A 22,489-nucleotide genomic window follows, 5' to 3' on the forward strand; every position below is an offset into this window, starting at 1 on the left:
TAATAATCTCATTACTGCAATGGCATCACGCGTACCTCTCCCCTTCCTAAACCCAAACTGATCATCCCCTGAGTAATCATTTGCCCTTTTCTCTATCCTTTTGTTTAAGATCCTAAGAACAACTTTAGCTGCGTGGGATATCAAACTTATCGTCCTGTAGTCCTCGTATGATGTAGCCTTTACCTTTTTCGGAATAGGAACTAAAACTGATCTCACACAGTCTTCCGGCCAGATACCTTCCTCATAAATACTACCGATCAGCCCATATAGCCTCTTCCTCCCACATTTTCCTAAACATTTCAATAGTTCCGCGGGAATGTTATCCACCCCCACGGCCTTATTTAGTTTCATCTCCCTTAATGCCCTTTCTATCTCATTGTCTAGTATGCCTGGACCTAAGCTGTCTTCCTCTACGTCATATTCTTTTTCAATGTCTAACTCTGTTGGTCTAAGTTCTTTACTCTACAGTCCTTCTATATACTCCTTCCATCTCTCTTGGATCTTTCCTGTGTCAACTATTACCTTACTCGCATTATCTCTAACTGCTAGCATAGCTCTTCCTTTCTTACTTCCCGATAACGATTTAACTTTGCTATGCAGCGCACCGATTTCACCCTTCCTCTGCAAACTTTCCATATCCTCACACTGCGTCTTCCGCTATGCTTCTTTTGCTTTATTTCTTGCCCACCTCAATTTATTGTTTAACTCTTTGTACTTCATTTTGCCTAATTCTGTATTTACATTCTTCCATTTTCTCCACTCATCCATCTTTGTAATCATCTCATCTGTGATCCATCCTAGTCCTTTTCGCGTTAACGGTTCCATTAGTGTCTTTTGCGGCTTTAGACAACCCTTTCTTGATACTTTCCCATTTTTCTTCGATAGTACTCAGCTGTTTACCATCCTCCATGATTTCCTCTACAGCCTGTTGGTACTCCTTCCTTTTCAATCCATTTAATCCTTCTCTCTACATTTCATTTTCTAACCCGCCGCCCCTGCCTTATATTTTTGAAACATACGCTACATTTCATAACAACTAAATTATGGTCAGAGTCCGTCTCCGCTCCCGGAAAGCTGTGCGAATTTATCACACTGCCCCTAAACCTTTGTCTAACCAGAATAATATCTAGCTGATACCTTTCTGAGTCACCTTGCATTTTCCATGTATACCTGCGTCTTTTGTGGTGTCTAAACCAAGTGTTGGTGATGACTAACCCCTGTCTCCTGCAGAACTTAACTCCTTTCTCCCCGCGGTCATTCCTCATGGCTAAACCGTAGTCCCCCACCTCATCCCCATCTCTGCCTTCGCCTACCGTCGCATTCCAATCCCCTATCACTATCAAATGTTTCCTTGCGGGAACACACGCGATTATGTCCTCTAACTGATCGTATATCTTATCGACCTCTTCTTCCTTATGGTTGCTCGGTGGCATTTATACCTGAATAATAACCAAGTTCGTCGGTTCTGCTTTTATTTCTACTAGTAATAATCTATCCATTACCTGCTCTATATTGACTAAGCTTCTTCCTACCTCTTCATTTAATATAATGGTACCCCTCGTTGGCTCTCGTCCCCGCCACGGTATATTATTCTAAAATTATCACTCCAGTAATCCCCGCTATCCTTCCATCTCACCTCGCATAGACCGAAAATATCTATTTTCCCCCTTGCCATCTCTCGCTTAATATTCTCCAATTTCCTTGTCCTCATCATTGTCCTAACATTCCACGTTCCCATTCTAACTAATTTGGTCTTCTTCTCCTTCGTCTTCTGTCCTGTTGCTGCCGGTTTTCCCTTGCAAGGGATGACGACCGCGGAAGCCTTGCCTACACCGCTGCCGGGCACGACAAACGCCGATTGGGCCGAGCCCCGTAGTTGCTAGGACCCAAAATATCTGTAGTGACCATCATATTTATCTTGGGAATGATAATTGGGGTGGTTTCCCGTTGCCTTCCTCAATAGTGTTTTTAACATGACACCATCACTTAATGGCCGCCCCTCTGGGGTCAGACGCCATTGCAGCCGCCTCACTGAGGAACAGACGCTTCGTGGACTACCTTTCGTCTGGCTCCTAACCTACGACCTATCTGGCATGGGTGACCCTACCTGGAGCAATTATTACTACTCCCGCCAGCACAGCTCTAGGGGTCATCGGAACGTACAAGCCCTTCCACCACGTCAAGGTTGTAGTCCGGGGAGGGGGAGGACTAATTAGGCTTAATATTTTTCAGCAAACATTCTATTCCATTATTTGAATATCAATTTCGAACATCTGTTGGCGGGAACGATTTGGTATGTAATCAGAGAAAAGAGTGAAGGCAATTTGAAAGAAAGAATTCGATAAGTTGGCCTTTATCGTTGTGGGGTGAACAAGCGGTAGACTTATTTCCGCGAACCTCTCGGACATACGACGAAAATGCTTTTGGATGATCTTTCAAATTTTCTACTTATCATATAATATTCCTTATGAATTCAGTGAACTCTTTCCGAAATTCCCTCTTGGCATTTGCCTGAGATATCTTATAGTTGTAAATGGTCCCATTCCTTTTGTCAATATCATTCTTAATATATTTCAACTAGGTGTGACACAGTCATCGACGTCGGATGATGAATGATTTTCCATACTCCGCATTGTACCATCTAGGTGATCTTTAATCTACTTGTTACCCATGTCATTATATTATTTAATTCTCTATATTTCCTTCTTCCTAACTCTGTATGTACATTCTTCCATCTCCTCTCATCTGTATTTCTAATCATCTCATCCGTAGTCCTTGGATTCCTTACCCTTTTCTATTTACAGTTCCTATAGCTTCTTTTGCGGCTTTCCATATCCCTTTTTGATGTATTATTTGACCTCTGCATTACCGAGCTCCGTTCCCTCTCATTTCTCTCACTCATGATTTTCTCTACCTCATGATACTCATTCCCTATCAATCCAGTTGGTGCTTCTACATTCCATTTCCTAAACCGCCTTCCCTACTTCATCTTTTTGACTCGAATGCCGCATTTCATAGTTACTATATTGCGACTGCGAGTTTGCATCCATCCCCAGGAAGCTGTGCAAATTGATCACACTGTTCCTAAATCTGTTCAATATAGGATTGCTCGGACATATCCTTAACAGCTGCCACCCATCCCACCAGTTGTTCCTGTGCCCCATGTAGTTTGAACATCATGGAGATAGTGCTTCGCTCCCGAGAAAAAGTGTAGCCAGCGCCACAGAAATATTCAGCTCTCACTATCCGAACCAGGCTGTTTCCAGTGTACATAGTTCATATCTTGGAGTTGTGATGGCATGGGAAACTAGATGTTACCGTGATGTAGTCTGTGAAACCTTACATCGTTTTCTCTTCACAGATATTGTTCTTTTAGATAGGTGTAGTCATTGTTCCTCACAGTTCACTTGACTCTCATGAAATCCATCTCTTCCCCAACTTTCTTCCCTTCTACCCCCTACCTACAGTGTTCACTTCTGTACTCCTTTTTCAATGTGCGTCACTGCTATATTTTTTAATTTAACAGTTTCAGGAGCGATGTAATATCAAACTTTTTGGTATCAATAAAAGAATAGACATACCAAAACAGTATGCACAATATTAAGTGCAAAGTACATGATTTTACTTGTCTATTATTTTAACCGTGCCTACAAAATGAAGTTATGATTTGCAGTTGCTATGGGTAGTGCCAGGTTCAACAAGTTTCCTTTGAATCGTATTGCTCCAGTTCATGTATCACAACCATTGGTAGATATCGTTGAGTATTCAAGGCCGAAGAATGCTGTCTACACTGTTCAGGTGCTATACATAAGCCTTAATAAAGCATAATTAACTGATGCATTTATTGGTTAGAAATATTTAGAAGGGGAGGCATCTAGCTGATGCCATTTGTGGATTCAAGGCTTGCAGTATTTCAAATGGTGGTGGCTGGAGGACAGCATGTCATTAAAAGTGACAGATGCCATGGGGTCCTAAGTTTTGCGTCCATTCTGATGCAAAGAATGCACATGAAAACTTCTACACATTGCTAGCCAATATACTGAAACATCAATGTAAAAATATCCCAGGACATAATCCAGGCTCTTCATGGTAAAATTACAAGAAATAGTTGATACACCTGACTGAACACCATTACTTCATTCACTACTTGATAATTATATCATCTAAGAAGATTGTCTCCAGTTGCCCAATATAAACTTCCAGAATGCATCATTTAACTTAGATGAAATTCGGGAAAACACAAAATATTATAGTTTAAAATATTACATAAATTGGATTACATAATATGTGCAAGTCATGTTTACCCCAAGTCTTGTTTCAATGTTTTTAGAGCAAACTTGAAAAAATTCAAGCAATCGAGCTTCCAGAGAGAAATCCATTGCCAAAACTTATTGAGGTCACTCCTTTCTTCAAGAGGAAATGTTTCCAGTTCTACACAAAAATAATTTAAGACTCAAGTAGCATAGAGATCTATTATTGAAATTTTCCAGTTTTGTTTTACAGTTCAGTTTTGAACATAAATCGTAATTAGATCACCAAGCAATGACAAATCTATCCCACATGACACAGCAATTCAATTTAAATGTAATACACAATGAACATATGTAGCAGCTATTAAATCTTAACTTGGAATCAATCAGAAAAGATGAGTCTTAATCTTTAGTCACAACTTAAGCAGGAGAGACATGTACAAAGATAATTATCATAATACACAGAAATATATGGAAATTTCTTTGATTTCTAACTTACAAACAAAATAATTACCAGTAAGTGAAGCAGTCTTGGCAATTCCATTTCAATTAGTTTATCCATTGACACAACATATCGACATTTTTTTCAAGACTGCAGAAAACATTTTACAAAATGTAGTATGAAAAGACAAATGCATAACAATACAGTATATCATGGGGGAAATATCTAGCACAATATAATGCTGATTAAATTACAGCATGATTAATATGTTCTAATGAATTATACCCAATTGTTTGATGTTCCTAATGGAAAAGAAACCATTGTACCAGAAATGCACAAAAACAATGATTGGGATGACATTTTCTGTTATGGTGCAACAAATATGAGCTAACAAATCAATTTTTTTAGAAAATGGACATGCAATTTCAATTTTCTGTACCATGTATTAATTATGCATGCATATTTGTGTGTGGATATTAATGAATTCTTCGCTTTTATATATATATAAACCATAAACACAGTGGTCAACCCAAAGGTCATTTTGGTAGGTAAGAGTTCACCCAGTATTACGCCTGACAGCATGTGAAACACGCACATTAGATTAGGGGTGCCTGTGCCTTTCCCTGCACCGGTTTTGGCTTCCAAGGAAGATATGGTACCCAAAAAATCACATAACTTGGTTGGAGCTGGGGGTGCCCAGAGAGGCTTGCCAGGAATCAAACCAAGGCCCTCCAGTCAATATTCCAACGCTCCACCCTGACCTCCACACACACACATATATATAAAATAATTAGAATACACACAAAAATATGCATACACATAATTTATTTAAAAAATTTTTACCTGGACCAAGAGTAACATACCCTTGATTCAGGTACAAGACTTTTATTCCTTATAAACATCCCTTAATAAGATGGGTGATGATCATTAATAGGTCTTGAAGGTATAGCATCAATAAATTCAATCTAACACTTCCTAATAAGATGAAATCCTGTTATACAATCAGAACAGGAACCAAGTTTTATTTTAACAAAGCAAATATTTCTCAAGTAAAAATCTTTCATATATTTAGTCCTCAGCTATACCTTCAAAACAGATAAGATGGAATAAATGAATACCATTATTTTAAAGCACTCAAGCCAAAACCACTCTTTCACTGGTTAACTGGTATACTACCAGAGAGCAAACTATATTTATGCAATATAAATATCTTCTAAAAGATAAACTTTACTTTGAATTAAAAACAAGAGCAAGCAAGCCCTGACCCATGTGCACTGAGTGTAAATTAGATAATACCAAACAGATAATGCAATTTATTTAACTTCTATCATTTTTATACTTTAATCTGTAAGACCACAGGAAAGGCTTCTATGGAAAATTATGACACACAAGAACTAAAATTACAATGAAGTATTTATACTGAGATTAGCCAAATCAATAACCAAATCCCATTAGTCATTAAACATACCATGGCCACGGCAGAGTCAAAGGGGAAATTGTGAAAATATCACAAGCTGAATTGGGGACATTCAATCAAATCCCTTGGTAAAAAGGAATCACATCATACCTGTGTACCATTACACATATTTTCTCATCTTCCATAAAATATTCCTCTCTTAAATTAGAGGCATGTGTGATTTCCATCGCTGTATATATGCACCTATTAACTAGCCCTTGAATGATATCTAATCCAGATTAAAAATTTCATAGAATTTTTAAAATTCAATAAATTTTCATCATTAACACTTGTGCAATCCTTACATGGGAGGGTTAACAGTAGCCAGTACAGAAAAATTCTAATAATAAATGATGTAAGGCAAACACCCTACCGGTTTTAATTATTTTTACAATGAGGTTTGAATGAGCAACATGTCTTACATTTCAAATACCCTTCTTTTACACTTTTCATTCCCCTGTAAATCCCAAATTGATGTAACAAGGTGGCCAGTGATTAGATGCTTCCCAATTCGAGGTTCAATCATAAAGAATATTTTTTCAAGAACTAATGTCCCTTCAAAAATATTAGACTCCAACTTTGTCAAATTAATTAACTGCTGTTTGTGCCTTAAACAATATTATTACAATACTAAAACAAGATTATATCCGATGCATATGGCCATCATACTGTTTAAGTGAAATCTCGGGACATCGAGATTTCAAGAGGAAAAGTATCAGTAAAATTATATTTTCCTTCTTCTTCCACAATTTACAAGTTTTACAATTTAAATAAATCGTATAATAAAAAAGGGAAATCTTAAAGAGTGATAGTAGAGCTAACCAAGTACTAAACTATATGGCATGTTTACTTCTCACTTCTATAGGGGTAGTTCATTTCTTTATTTCACCTACAGCTCCTCACCATGTTCTGGTAGACCCGAAACCACACAGCCTTGGTTTAGCTGGGGGGTTTTCAGAGGCATCACCCAAGTCTGAACCCAGGACCCTCTGGTCAGAAGCCAAATGCTTTACTGACTGGACTACCATGATGCCCCATTCATACTTTTAAGATAAAAAAATAATTCTCCATTATTCTAGGTTTTTCTGCCTGATCCTAGGGTTTTTTCACAAATTTTCCATTCCCAGTTTTCATTAATACAAGGATCGCTGGCCACCCTGCGTTAGAAAATCCTGAGATCTAATCATCTAGTCAGTTATGTTTCTGGCCCTTGAAATTAACCTCCATTTAGGTAAAAGCATTTTTTTTTCACTTGCACAAGAATCAATTCTTATTTATCCTTACTAATAGCTTCCTACAAAGTTGTCCACTTTTGGAGGCATTGCTAACAAATTGAACATTTGGCACAAGTATAAGACAAACCAAAAATTAACAAATTTGAAAACCCTAATATCTATTAAATGAATTTGATATTTTTTACAAATAATTAACATCCAAGCATATTGCTTTTCGGCAAGAAACCATCTCTAACCATACCTATTCATAATAGGAGTTACCTAGACGAGTTGTTTCTCCTAATTCCAATCAATAGGGCCATAATATTTTGCTGGTACACACAATCAATGAGGCAACCGAAGGCCCAATGTTCCTAAAAAGGTGATTTAACTTGGTAAGCAGATTATCACAATGGCCAAAATGACCTGTTGCTCTTACCATAAGAAGGAAAATAGCTTGATTTTTGATCACATTTCATTTCTCACTCATTCTATCAATCATTTTCATACACACACTTGGTACAAGTGAGTCTATTTTACAAATTCTCACCGACTCACAGAAAATTAACTCCAACCATATGAAAATACTCATGCCATACTCTCTTTCAAAAGAGGCAGTCTAAAAAGTTCATAAATTCTTCACAGCAATAAACATAAAGATGCCAATAAAGTTCAACATACATGTAAACAATCATTTTATCTTAATTCCAATTAGCCAGGGAAGATCAGGGGGCGCCACCCAAATTTATCAATAATAATTAATTTCTTGCAATATAATTACATTTATATCTCCGCTAACAAGACCATAAATATGGCACAGCCACATTTAATGTTTTATGCTGAACGAATACAAAGCAACATGTCAAGAGTATTCATGTTCCAAGTACATGAATGGCTGATACGCCTCGAGAATGCACACACATGCCAAGAGTATCCTTGTGGCAGTAATTTACTAAATAATAAAATTAAGCAAAAAAGCAACCTTTCATGCAAACCAAATCAGCATGAACATACAAGAACTACTGTCTGTCATATGCATGCTTTGTCGGGCATCACTCATACCAACGATTATAAATGATTATCAAAAATGTTATTACCTGTTAATTGCAAATAATCTGTACAATTTCATTAATAACTAAGCCACTATTTTTGGCACTAGACTGATTTCAAAGCAATTCATCTTTTTTTGTGCAAACTAAATAATTAAGATTAACACAATTTTTGTCGTGAAAAGAGACTTCATGAGGAGGATATACTATTAAAACAAAAGAAAATCACCCCTAAAATTACCTATTTTTACAGGAATTGCATTAATTTTAATCAAAATAACATAATATACTACAGCTTAAAATTTCATGAAGTAAAATTTGAATGAAGCTATGATCACCACGTAAAATTATAAACCACTTTTTTAAAGTAGCAATACAATTTTAAGAAATAAAAACATAGAATCAACATAGTTATATGTTTCTAATAAACCTGTATCAATAACCATGACATGACATCTCAAACCCTTAATAAAACATTTCCAAACATAAAACCAATGGTGGTAACCAGAATTAGAGGGAAGCAACAAAATCTTCATAAACAGAAAGCACTACCATTGTCCAACTACTAGCAATAATGAATGACCTTACACACGTGTGCACTCACATGACATGATGCTTCTTTGTTTTACTGGCCAGCACGCTGGCTAACAGCCTTTTACTGCTTTAGCCTATAGTCTCACTTTTAAAAGATTTGTTATACATGTGAAATAACTTTGATTATCCTAGCTTTCGAATGATCATCCTCCAAAAATTTTAGAAAAGTGAAATTACACTAGGCGAAGTTCTGGCAAGGTTGTTTAGCTCCACGACTGGCCATAGCTGTCCTGATACCATTGCTGGTCACCCCCGGAGTTAGAATAGCTATTGCCATTCATTCCACTGGTTAAACCACTATAAGAATTTGTCAATGGCTGTTGTGGTATTGGCTGATTACCCCAGTTGCCCCCAGATGCACCAGGTACGGCATTCTGGTAACGCCTCTTGGACTCCCCTGGGTTCTGGTGCCCACCATCAAATTTACGTTTTCCTAAAGAGCAAGAAAATCAATCCATTAGAGATATCACGATCAGATTTACATTATAACATTTCTTAAAAGATAGGCACACTTACGGAAATAATTTTTTTTTAATTCAGTCAAACCTGGCCTCATAACTACATACAGAGGGTGTACCGAAAGTAATGCAATTGAATTTCCCACACTGCTCCTATTGGTCAAGAGTGGGATCGAACCACTTGGAGTAGGTGGGTGGGATGCTAAGCTTGGACATACAACCAGTCTTGGTGCTCCCCAAGATGTGGAAGCGGCAGGATGTCACTTATTGTAAACCTCCGAGCGCCAACCGCGTCACGAAAAAAATGGAATCGATGATTGAGCAACATCAAACAATAACTAAGTTTTGTGCTACACTGAAATAATCTCTAGGGGAGACTAACAAAATGATTCGTCAGGCTTACAGGGACTCAGCTCTGTCCCAGTCATATGTTACAAGGTGGTTAAAGGTCTTCAAAAAGGGCTTGGAAGAGGTTCATGACAAACAACACTCTGGGCGGCCATCAACCAGCAAAACCGACAACAATGTGGATTCTGTTTGACAATTGTTCCACTCTAACCGTCAATTGAATATCAAGATGGTTGCCAATGAACTAAATTGTCACCTACTGTTGTATTTTGCATTTTTACTAAAGATTTAGCAATGAGGAAAGTGTGTGTCAAGCTTGTGCCCAAGGTGTTGTAGGATGGCAAAAAGACCAACCAAATGGAAATTTCAAGTGAACTTTTGCAATGTATTGAAAATGAACCTGATTATTTGGATGTCATCACTGGTGAGGAAACCTGGGTTTTTGAATATGACCCAGAAAACAAATGCCCAAGCTCTCAGTGATACACCAACCAGTCCCCCAAGCCCAAAAAGGTAAGAATGAGAAAATCAGAAGTGAAAAAATGCTCATTGTCTTTTCTGACAGTAGAGGAGTGGTCCGTAGGGAGTTTGTTCCTCAAGGACGGATATGTGGATGTGCTGGAAAGATTCCGAAAAAGGGTCATCAGGATGAGAAAATGCATCTCCGCTACCTGGCAACTCCATCATGACAGCGCACCTTGCCATGAAGTGCTATGAGTCCACGAGTTCCTGGCCAAACACCAGGTGCCAATGCTGCCCCTCCCCCCCCCCCATATTCCTGATGTCGCCCCAGTAAATTTCTTTTTGATCCCTTGGATTAAGGCAGCCCTGAAAGAAACCCATTTTCCATAGAAGAGATCTAATCAGCCGTGACGAAGACCTAGCGAGAGGTCCCTGAAGATGCCTTCTGGGGTGCATAATGGTCATGGCAGAGTCGCTGGAAAAAATTTACTGAGGCCAAAGGACAGTACTTTGAACAATTTTAAGTGTTAGTACAAATCTAAATTTTTTAAAAATTATTGCATTACTTTCGGAACGCACCTTTTAGTTTAATTTTGCCACTCTTGCCTATTTCTCTAGCATTTCACCAACAGCTGCATGGAAGTATTTTAATGAACTGTAGGCTTTGGTGATGAAGTATGGCCAAAGAAAAGTTTATTATCATATTAGCAATTTATTATGACGTTCAACATTATTGAAACCCCTTTTAAAATCTTTATTCAGACATTTATAATCCACTCTGAAAATGTAGTGCAACTATTCCAGTTGTATGCTGGTGCAAGTACCAGTTACTAATTAAAGAAGACATTGTATCAGAGCACTATTAACTTTTGACGACACCAACATATCGTTTCAAGTATGAATTGATAATCTCAGATCACCAACCCCGATCATATCCAAACAATAAATTGTAGTATCTTATCTAAATTAAAGAGAGCTGATGATTCATTCCTCATATTTAAGGTGTGTTTGCATATTCAAGGTTGTAATCAATTATGTATTTTCAGGCAGCCTCGAACACACAAATAAATATATCTTTCCATCATTAATTGATTAAGAATAGGTAAGAGGTTTTCATTGGCCACTGATAGAGAAGTAAGGAGATGAAGATGTATGGAGTACAAAGAAGAAATTTGGGGATGAAAAAGGGAATTCCTCTTTTACATAGTGTACATATAGTATATGGTACCCTGTAAGCCACCACTGGAGTGTGTGGCAGGGGGTTATTACAAAACAACCTACTTTAAATGCAAAATACTCCCTAGCACAGACATTATTCTAACCCATTAATGTTCATCGGAAAAATGACATTTTATCTATGAGTTCACCAACTAATCCTACTAATTTTATTTACATGATCTGTCCAACCATAGCAGGATGTGGCTAATAATAATATATCATCAAAATTGCTACAGAGACATCCAATTTATGCAAGAGATTCAGTCTGTTATTTGAGTAAGTGATTGATTCCCAATCTAGCTCCTCTGATGATTTAGATACACTACTTATTTTATCATAACAACGTTTTACAGATCTAGCTCATCTACTCTTCATGCAATTCAATTTGGCAATCAGTGCAACTGATCATGATGGCCCCATATACTAATAGAATATTTTTTTATGAGGCCTAATGAGCAATAGATAGAATTGCTCTTTAACCTTTTCATCTCATTTCCTCAACCCTCTTCTAATAAATCTTATTTCTTCTAACTTGTCCACATATTCCCCATAAATGTTTCACTCAGGAGTGGTCATGAGTAACATCCAAGTATTTAATAGAGCCTACACTTCCTATTTTGGTATTCCTGATTCAATAGATATTCGGGAGGGATCTACTCTTATTCCTAAAATTCAGCACTAAACACTTTTATATTTTTATAATTTCCAAATGTTGCACCAATGTTGTATAGTGATGCATCACGGATAGCGGCACTATCCAGCTGAATAGTGCTACTATCATTAATTTATTATGTACCATTTCCACCACAACAAGCCTAAAACTGCTCAATGTTGTATTGCATGAAAGTCATCAGCTTCAGCTATTTTATCCTCGGGATTACAGATATCCCTGTAAACCACTGCATCATCAGCTAAAAGAAGTACCTTACTATAAACATCAAGTTGATATTGTTAGCATAAAGAAAGCATAAAAGAGGTGGGATAGTGCTTACACCAGGGGGAACACCTGAAGTGAATTCCATTGCATTTGACCTAACTAGATCTATGACTGACTACCCCTTGCACACAACCATCGAAGTCTTAATTTAACCAAAGATATTTTTACCTATGACATAGGTTTCTAGCTTTGTGATAGTTTACCATGACATCATCAAAAGCTTTTTTTTAAATTAGGAAAAACTACATCCACTGGAACGTTGCTCTCCTAAACCAAAAATATAATGAACAAAAAATTGTCTCTCACATGATAGACACTCTTGTGAACTGCGCTGATTTCTTATCATTAACTCTTGACTATCAAGATAGCTCACTATCAAACTAACTACTTAAAAACAAACAGCATATTTTCAGGTGTGAAGTGGTGGAATTCAAACATAACAATGAACAAATAGCAGTGGTTTTCCACTAGGTTTTTATTTAATCCACAGGCTGAATAAATATCAAGAAATATGTTACAAATTTATTATTCCTTAAAGAAACCCATTATTCCTTTAGATTTATACCTCATTAGCTAACATCAAAAATCCAAAATCTTGAAAACTCCCCTACAATAGATGAATAAATATCTATCCAGAAATTGCAGATCCCAAAATTATATCTAAATAAAAAATCAATTTTTAAAGCAAAATTTCAACTATTTTATGGGTAATAATCCTCATTCTCAGATGAACTAAGGTAAGTTTGAAAACACTTGTCAAATCCTATTTCAATTATTACCCATCTAGTTACTTTGTTATGTTCACAACATATTGACCACCTTAGGCACTTTTGCAGCCAACATGCATGACTTCCTAATTTACCTCAATAATATTTCCCCATTCATTTCCTTTACCACGGAAACAATAAAACAATTCCCTACCTTTCTCAGACATTTGAAGAAAAAAAATATTCCTAACATGTAATTCTTCAAAATAATCAGAAAACCATCACATTCAAACCACATCCTTTCAGATTCCTTCCACCACTTAAAAAAATTCTACCTTCTATTACCTTATAAAGTCCTTCCCATCCCATTTTATAAACGCTCCTTTTCTGAAGAACATCAGCACACAAAATAGACCCAAAACCATACGTTAAAACACTAACTTGACACACAATCCTTACTAACTATACTACCCTTCCACCAACTTCCAACAGAAAATACATTGAACAACCTTTTCATCTATCTTTACCACATAGCCTTCCCTCTATTTTTTAAACAACATACAGTCCATCAATTTCTTTCTAGAACAAACTCTTTAACTTAAAAACCTGTTTTTTCCATGTTAGATGCCTCCCCTTCAGGATTATGGTATGCTACAAATTCAATACCCCCACTTACAATAAAACATACACCAGGCCATCAAATTGCTCACTCCTAATCAGATTCAAGGAATATTTACAACACATCAAACACAGCAAAACCAGAAAAATCCAGTACCCCCAAGCATCTAAAATAAATCAGCCAATCCATATTTCCTACAAAATTTTCCTATGAAGTACCCAAGGCTCTCTGTCTCCTACTCCTATGAATGTATTTCTATCTGCAAATCAGACAGTTTAAATTCAGTTCTTGGCCAAATTAAATCACCCCTATTCCAATTACCCACTTTTGTCGCCCCCTGCTTTCTACTTCCCCCTTAATATTCCACAAACTATGGTGCAATCATTACATAATTATTCTCAGACTGACAAGATGGCTTTGCCATCGAAATGGCACAGCAACTCCCACTTCTTCTCTTTCCTCCCCTACGTCCATTGTTACTTAAATAATTTTAGTCCCCTGCAATCTACCCATACCTTCCATTGAACAACATCCCTACCCTGATGACCATGTTACTTCATACTGTTTGGAAATAGTATAAGTGCCACCAATATCTACCTGGTCCTGCAGACACACATCATTGGGGGATTCTCTGGCAAGGGACCAAGCCCGGAATTTCCTGTTTAATCCTCACCCTCCCATTACCCCACTCCTCGTCTCTCTACACTTTATAATCACTGGTCATCGAAATCCCACCCATATCTCATTCCTGTCTGGCCCATATTTGAGGCCCATTTAACATAGATTGATTTTATCTTTTTATAGGAAGGCATTAGTCTTTCCAATCAAACTCTTTAAGTGCAGCAATGGAAGAAGATAATTGGGCTACTCTTACTGGTTTCCCTAAATAGCCTTATCAAGTGAGTAACAAGGGGGCATTTTTAATCATTCATCAGTCTTTTATAATAATATCCTCCAGATAAAGTTATGAATCAGATCAGGCTGTAGTAGAATTCTCCCTCAGACAATTTGATTTGGGAAAAGGAGTTCTTTTACGTGGTCCCTTCAGCTTGGACAGACAAAGATTTAGCATTCAGAGATTGCTGAACCCCATTTTCCCATATTTTCAGTTCAAACTGACAGGAGTCACACACACTACACACCTATTAAGTGGACGAAGAACTACACCAAAACATACAAGTTTATTTTCTTTCATTCAGTTCACCAATTTGGATCATTCCATACTTGAATTCTAGGTTTGACTTTTCAGCTATCTAGCTCACTTTTTAAAAGCACTTCTAACATTAACAGTACCAAGGTAATTAAATATAATGTTTTAGCCCAAAGGACTATTTATATTTTGATAAAAAAATTTAAAATGCCTAAAATCCAATTCTATAGCTACAAAGATGGACTATGACAACAGAACTTACTAGCAATTGCACTGAATATTAACTTGCACGATATTGCAATTTACATAATTGTCACTGTATGGAGTTCATAACTTTTCAGTTACTAAATTCCCTTTATAAGAACAACCAACAGACCAAAAATGCAGTGCCTGATATTTTCCAAGAATTTTATTGACTTTTGTTCCCATGCATTATAAAATTAATAATAGAGACAAATCTCCAATGACTTGGCATTCACCAAAATCAAAAGTTACTTTCTCCCGATCATCAATACCTTGGTAACCATTAGTGCATGAAATTAGACAATACCTGTAGTTCGATTGGATATGATGATTTACATGTACGATGTATACGTCATAAGTACATTAAAAAAAACTCAAAATAAGCACAAGCAAAGACCAAAAAATTGTGTAAGTAAATGTGCTCACTCAAATTAATAGACAACAACAAATAACTCATTGAAACCAGTCACCAAATCAAGGTGCCTACCAAATTTAGGAAAGAAAATTCAGTTTTTTGCCACAAAAATATTTTCCCACATAATTATAAAGAACATTACTTTACGTCAAAATAACAATTGTTAAACACAGTCCGTCATTAGATTGCCAAACAAAATTACATTGGTTAATATTATACTGGTCAAGATATGTTATTGATGAACCCTGGTAATACTACAACACTTCTAAGTCCAGCCTAACATGACATCTTACATCACAATATAGTGTATTCTTTAATTCCAGATACTTCCTATGTCCATCATTTTACTTAATATGTTTAATCTCTTCTTCACTCTACCATGCTTTCATACCTTTCTCCCCTCATACAATTGTCTATCACATTCCATATCCACATTGTGTACTTGCTTCCCGCCACAAGGGCCTGGTTTCAAATCCCAGGAGTAGCAACACATCAAAAATATCCTTAACACTAATTGAGTGCCTACTGCAAAGAGCACTTGTAGTGAATGGTGCATTGTCACATGGGGTGTTAATTTGCCGACCCCTGAGAGTCTTCCATTAAAAGTAGGCTAACTTCAGTGACTGGTTTCCCTGCATCCGCTTTGCTTTACTTATTTGAATTACTTCCAATAACCTTCTCTCACCCCCTATTCTCCCTTTTTACTGTTCCCAATACAATAAACCCTCCCACAATAAATGCATGCTAATGGTATTTTTTGGGGAAAAAGCCAAATTTTAAACTTACACCTCATGACTCCTTAGAAAAGCCATGACATGGTGCTCGGATGTAGTAGCTGAATAGGTATGATTTTAATATATAATTTCTCACTAGACTTCTGATCATGTTTCAGCAATATCCTTAGTGTGGTTTCATTTTCATAGTCAATTGAAGATAAAAACTTTTATTTACTTAGAAAAATGGAAAACAAATAATTCATGCAGTGATTAAACACTATTATTTAAAAGGCTGAACTCCAAAAGAGATCAAAGCAGAGTTTGATGAAGTTCATGCCACAACCGCTCCTGTGTTTAAAACTGTTTACACATTTGGGTAATTGGGTTTAAGCGTGGATGTAATTCCATGAATGATGAACATCATTCGGGACATACAATGAAAATGAATTCCTCCACTGATTGAAAAAATCCAAAATACGGTTTTCAGTGATCGATGAATCAAAATTCGCAAAATAATTGAGACCACAGGTGCAAGGTACAGTGTTCTCAATTTTGCAAGAAAAGTTGGGTGTAAAAAAAATCTCGGCAAGATGGGAGCCACATTTGTTCTCAGTGGAGAATAATCGCATTCATTTGGCCAATTCGTAGAGTAGTTGGGTACTTTTCCATTGCAATCCTGAGGAGTACCTGCATCGATACATAACTGTGTAAAAAAACATGGATACACTATTATATTCCAGAAACAAAGAACAATGGGAAGTGATCCAGCTCTGAAGAAGGCAAAGACAACAAAATAGGCGGACAAGGTGATGGTGGCCATTTTTTGGAATACATGCAGAATCATTTACATTGATTCCTTTAAAAAGGGCAAACAAAAAATAGATTTAATACGCGTCATTTTTGCACCAGTTGAGCGAAGAAATCAAGAACAACCATCCTCATTTGGCAAAAAAAAATTATCTTCCATCAAGATAATGCACGGTGGCACACTTATATAGTCTCAAAGACAAAATTATGGAATTAAGTTAGACTTATTAAAACATACACCATATTCACCACATTTGGTTCCCAGTGACTTCTATTTTTTCTAAATTCGAGAAAATGGCCTGGCAAGAAATGATTCATGTCAAACAAAGTGGTCATCGATAACACAAAATGCCTATTTCGAGGGCCTTCCGAAATCCTTCATTTTCAATGGCAAAGAAACTTGGAGAAATTCACGAAAAAGTGTATCGAGCTATAAGATTGTTGAAAAATAATTATCTACCAAAATAATGTTTTTCTATTTTTTATTGACTTATTGAACAGCCCATGTCACAAGGACAATATTTCCAATGAACTACATTAAAACAGTGAATGATAGCTTAACATAATAATCCCATTTAAAAAATTCCATTTAGCATTTTCTCAAAATCTCACTTTGCCAGTCCATTTCATCCTCTCCATTTACTCCATCACCATGTCTCAACAACATCTATTCTTCCCTTATCTGCCTTTCTTAAGAGCCTTCCTCTACAACTGAGTGTCATACTACACATATATTTGTTTCCTTACATCTTCTTGAAGGATAAAGATTAAGGAAAACAAATACTCCTCAAGTAAAAGCAATTCATACTGTGAATTCCTGATTCCTATGCTATATTAATAAGCTGCATATCCAATTTCAGACTTTTTTTTAATTGGCTCTTTTCGGATTTTCAAAATCTATGACGAAATGGATAAAATCCTGACCAAAACCAGATTTTCTGATTTTCCTGACCAAGTCGCCACCCAAGACAAAAGTTGGTGTGCCACTGGGTGGCTTTATTACTCCATCATGCTGCCATTCTTTAGGTTGAAGACAGCCAATTCTGACAACTGAGCAACAAAACTAACACTAGCATAAAGATGCTTTAACTAGGAAACATTTATGATGCAAGGTTATTTACAAGCACCAAAGAAACTAGATTAATTTATTGCTATTTACAGCAGAACATTGGCCATCCAAATGACACTTATTTAAAGAAGTTGATGGTTTGAGGCTCTAATACGTGAAAATTAATGATCACTGAATGAAAACTTGGTATTTTTTCACATAAAAACTTGAACTAATATTACCGGTTTCAATGCATAGGTAACATCATCAGGTATGAAATCTCATACAGTGACTTTATAGCAGATTATATCGCCTATGCATAAAAACCAGTAGTATTTTACTGAAGTTTTTTGTGGGAAATTATACCAAGTTTATTTACAGGGTTCGTCCGGAAAATAAGTGTACTGACTCCTGGGCTGGGCGCGCCGCTCCAGGCGCGCCCAGCACCGCTCTGACGGGCTGCGATTGGAGGGGGGTATGTTGGCAAGCGACGCTGAAAAAGGCAGTCGGCTCTGAGCTGTGGTGTAGTGAGGAGCTCTGTTAACGCGAACCTCCACGCTCGACCCACGTCACGGAATTCCTGTATTCAATGACATTTATTGGTACCAGCAAGAAGTACTCACCCATCTCTCACCTTTCACTAAGCTCTCACCTCAATGCAGGTGTAACGCATTAAATCAATTAGAAAGGTTTTTCCAGCTGCACTCGAATAATTCAATTGCATAATTTACATGATTACAAATGCACTATTAAGATTCCTCTAAAATATCGCTCCGTATCAGGATAACTTGAGAAGGTTAATGAGTACATTTGCTGCTTTAACTGACGTTTAAGCATTTATACTTAATTACTTACAAAACTAATTAAAAAAATGAAGGTCAACGCCTTAACTGGCTGTTAAGTTATTTATAAAACATGGAATTTTCATTACATAAGTATAATGCAGTGTGGGAAGACAAGAGCGGGTATCTGAGAAAATTGTTTTAGAGGAGGAAGGGATTGGTGATCTACATTTGCTAACTCTGCAAAATGCTATCATTGAGTGGACTCAGGTCTTGGATTACTGAGACATCAGACCACAGGTAAATACAGACTCTCCTTCATTCAGTGTGATTAATTTACGATTTTTTTTAGCAATGGAAAGACCACTTTTACCATTTTTCAGTATTATAATAAGGGTGGAATTAAGGATTTACAAAAGCAAAACCAATCACGCAGCTAGGAAAAAACAAATGATTGGCAAATTTGTTGCATAATAAAACTATGCTTTTTCTTGCCTTAAAAAAGAATATGTAAGTCTCAGGGCTAATGTATGCCAGGGAAAATATAATGGGACAGTACAGACAGTACAAAAATGTTAACATTAAAACATTAAAAATTATTGAATTCTTTTGATTTTGTGCAATTTAAAACTTTTAACGAACCCAAGTTGTTTCAAGTTTGTATTTTCTTAAGGGTATATTGAAGCTTCAAAGCATTTAACTATGCTTCAATAATTTTTTTTTAATTAAGTCCTTCGGCAGAGTAGCATGGATATTCCACAACCAGATAATCAAGAGTTTACCAAGTTCACCAAAAGATTTCCCTGGAAGATTTTAAAATTATATGCCACTGAATATAAAGTCAACACAGCCTGATTCTGTCTCCCTTGCCATGACTGCAGATTACACACAGACGCTTTACTTATGACAAGACTCTTGGAGCACATTAGAACATACGGAAAACCATTAAGTTGGATCATTTGTAGCCCACCTATATATCCATTGCATTGCCAAATGAAGTCTTGTTTTGAATACTTTTAACTGAATCGCAAGGTATTAGTTTTTGGGAACAATTAGCAGTCAAACGGGAAATTTCGTAATGATTGCAACTGAAAAATATGAGGTATCATCTAAAAATTAACAAAATTTAAAACATAATTTCCAAGTCACCAGTTTTCCATAACCACCCATCAAATTTAGCTGGTAATAGCATGCAAGTTAAGTTTTTAACTGATGTTTGAAGCAGTTTACAAGCATTACAAGGCTCTACTACCTACTAGCCATCCTGTGAACAGTGTGGTAAACAACCATTCCCAAGAGTCCTCAACCCTCCCAACAGAGAAATCATCAGCCTACCCTTATGATCCATATCAACATCTTCAAAATGGCTGAATATAAAGATAATTGCTATATGTGTGAATATCAATAAAAATATAACACCAACATAAATACTTAATTATAGTTTGATTAAAACCCAATATTCTTCAAGAACAATTACGTACAATATCCTATCAATGAATCCTAGCTTAATGTTCCCATGGCATATCTAAATAATGCCCACAGACACATGAATTAATGTTTTAATGAAAGAAAGTCACTAAAATAAAGAAGGACTGAAGTCCCAATGCCAAGGACATATGATCATACACTTACTGCACAAAAAGAGAACAACTAAATAAGAAAAAAGTGATTACTTTTGAACCACATTTGTATGGCTTTCTCATTAATCGGCGGCATGTTTTCAAGTTTGGAGGCTGTATGAGGATAGGGGAGTAATTAGACCTTGAAGATTCCCAACATCGTGAAGCAGAGTACTTATCCCACCAACAATGTTCATATTCTGAAGGTCCCCTGAAAAACGTTACAATGGGGTTTTACTGTGTTGCGAAATTTCAAGCTTAGCATGATCTAACCTAGTTTATCAAATAGAAAAAAGCAAGCAAGAATATGAATTTTATGACAACTAAAAAGTAGCATGAAATAAATCTTAAAAAAATGTTTTTAGCAAATGACAAAACAAAAAATAGAACACAAAATCAGCATGGAAAAATTAATATGCTTACAATATTCATAATACTATTAATGCAAAGCAGTATGTACCTTTAATATTAGTTAAATAGAAGATACAAGAAATCACTGGAAGCGAGGCATTAGGTATCTATAGACGAAAACAGCTTTCCCGAAGCCAAAATTAAAAGAGTGAGAGTTCAAGGGTTTAAAAGAATGCTTTTCCTGCATGGTAAATGTAAGAAATGGAGTATAACAAATGCAAGAAAAATCAAACCTTTCATGCACCAAGAGGCAGCATAGTATTCCTACTTTTGATTTAACCACTGTTTTTAGCATTCTTAACTTATCAATTCCCAAATTTCGCAAAGCCATACATTTTGTCATACGAAATTCCCGGCACAAAGCATTACACATGACATTATAGAGAGAGAGATGCATATTGCTTTCAAACATTCAGCAACCCATACACCTTATACTTAGCTCCATATAGGATGCTATATAGGTCTGAAAACAATTGATGAAAATGCTTTAAAAATGATTTCATTTACAATGCCGGCGGAGTGTGATAGAAACACTGGTTTTAGTTGTGTTCAGCATTATGGAACTCCTTAACAGACAATTATATTATCTCAGTGAAGCATAATTCAAACTTTTTTAGCCACCTTGACACTTAATAAAAGAAAACTTGGCAAGTTAGGTAAAGATCATATCATGAGGTGTAAGATTGACTGTGAGGTGCCATCTTTAGCAGGAAGGAAGATAAAATAAACATTACCCAAATTAAACCCGAGTTATCAACCTGAAGGTCGGTTTAATAGATGAGGGTAGTGCTCACCTAGTACTAAATTCAACAGCATGTGAAATTCACACATCAAGGAAGGGTTCTATTTCCTGTGCCACCTAGTTTTCCAGGGAGAGCTAGTACCCGAAAAACCATCAAGCCTGGGTGAAACTGAGTGTACCCAGAGGCATCTCCAGGAATAGACCTCAGGGCCTCCAGTCAGTAGTCTAACCTTCTCCCCACTGAACTGCCACATTTACCTATATTACTATACTACACCACTATGTGTATTACATCACTCTTAACGTCCATAACTAAAAATGCATAATGGAAGAACTGAAAGGATTAATTTACCTAATTATAATTCTAGAGCTATCATGTCCCACAAACATCTTTCAAAAATGTCTCTGATGTTGGCAAGCTGTAAAAACATAATGAATAAAATGGGCCTTTCCTTACTCATTTATGACATTTGAATTAAATAGCCATCATTTAGCCAAATGAAATTTCGAAGACAGGTTGGCTAAGCCAAATTATCTATTGTTTTTTAAGAGGAAAACCAAGTCAAAACACACAAGAAAAAAGTGAACAGGCAATATGTAGAACTAGCATTTGTTTAACTCTATGAAAAGACCTAAAGGATTCAATGTTTGGTACCCCATTTGATTCAAGTGAAATTTACACTATTAACAGTCAATTTTTCACTCAAATTCTTCCACTCCATGGACTAAACATGCATTTAATGTAGCACATAACTTAGAAGTTACTCTTCATTAACAATTTAAGGCCTATGGGAATGAAATT

At 36.4% G+C, this 22,489-nt stretch overlaps 1 protein-coding gene across 1 annotated transcript in view; it reads right to left on the bottom strand.

The window, feature by feature from the left end:
* Positions 1 to 7,819: 7,819 nt before the first annotated feature.
* Syp (synaptotagmin binding cytoplasmic RNA interacting protein) overlaps positions 7,820 to 22,489 on the bottom strand; it is a 128,718-nt gene continuing 114,048 nt past the window's right edge. Inside the window, exon 13 of the mRNA XM_071582918.1 lies at positions 7,820 to 9,438. Coding sequence (XP_071439019.1) covers positions 9,209 to 9,438 — 230 coding nt within the window. The 3' untranslated portion in view covers positions 7,820 to 9,208. The remainder of the gene's footprint in view (positions 9,439 to 22,489) is intronic.

Source organism: Hetaerina americana, unplaced genomic scaffold, assembly GCF_022747635.1.
Source record: "Hetaerina americana unplaced genomic scaffold, ioHetAmer1.1.p SCAF_12, whole genome shotgun sequence".
Taxonomy (NCBI): domain Eukaryota; kingdom Metazoa; phylum Arthropoda; class Insecta; order Odonata; family Calopterygidae; genus Hetaerina; species Hetaerina americana.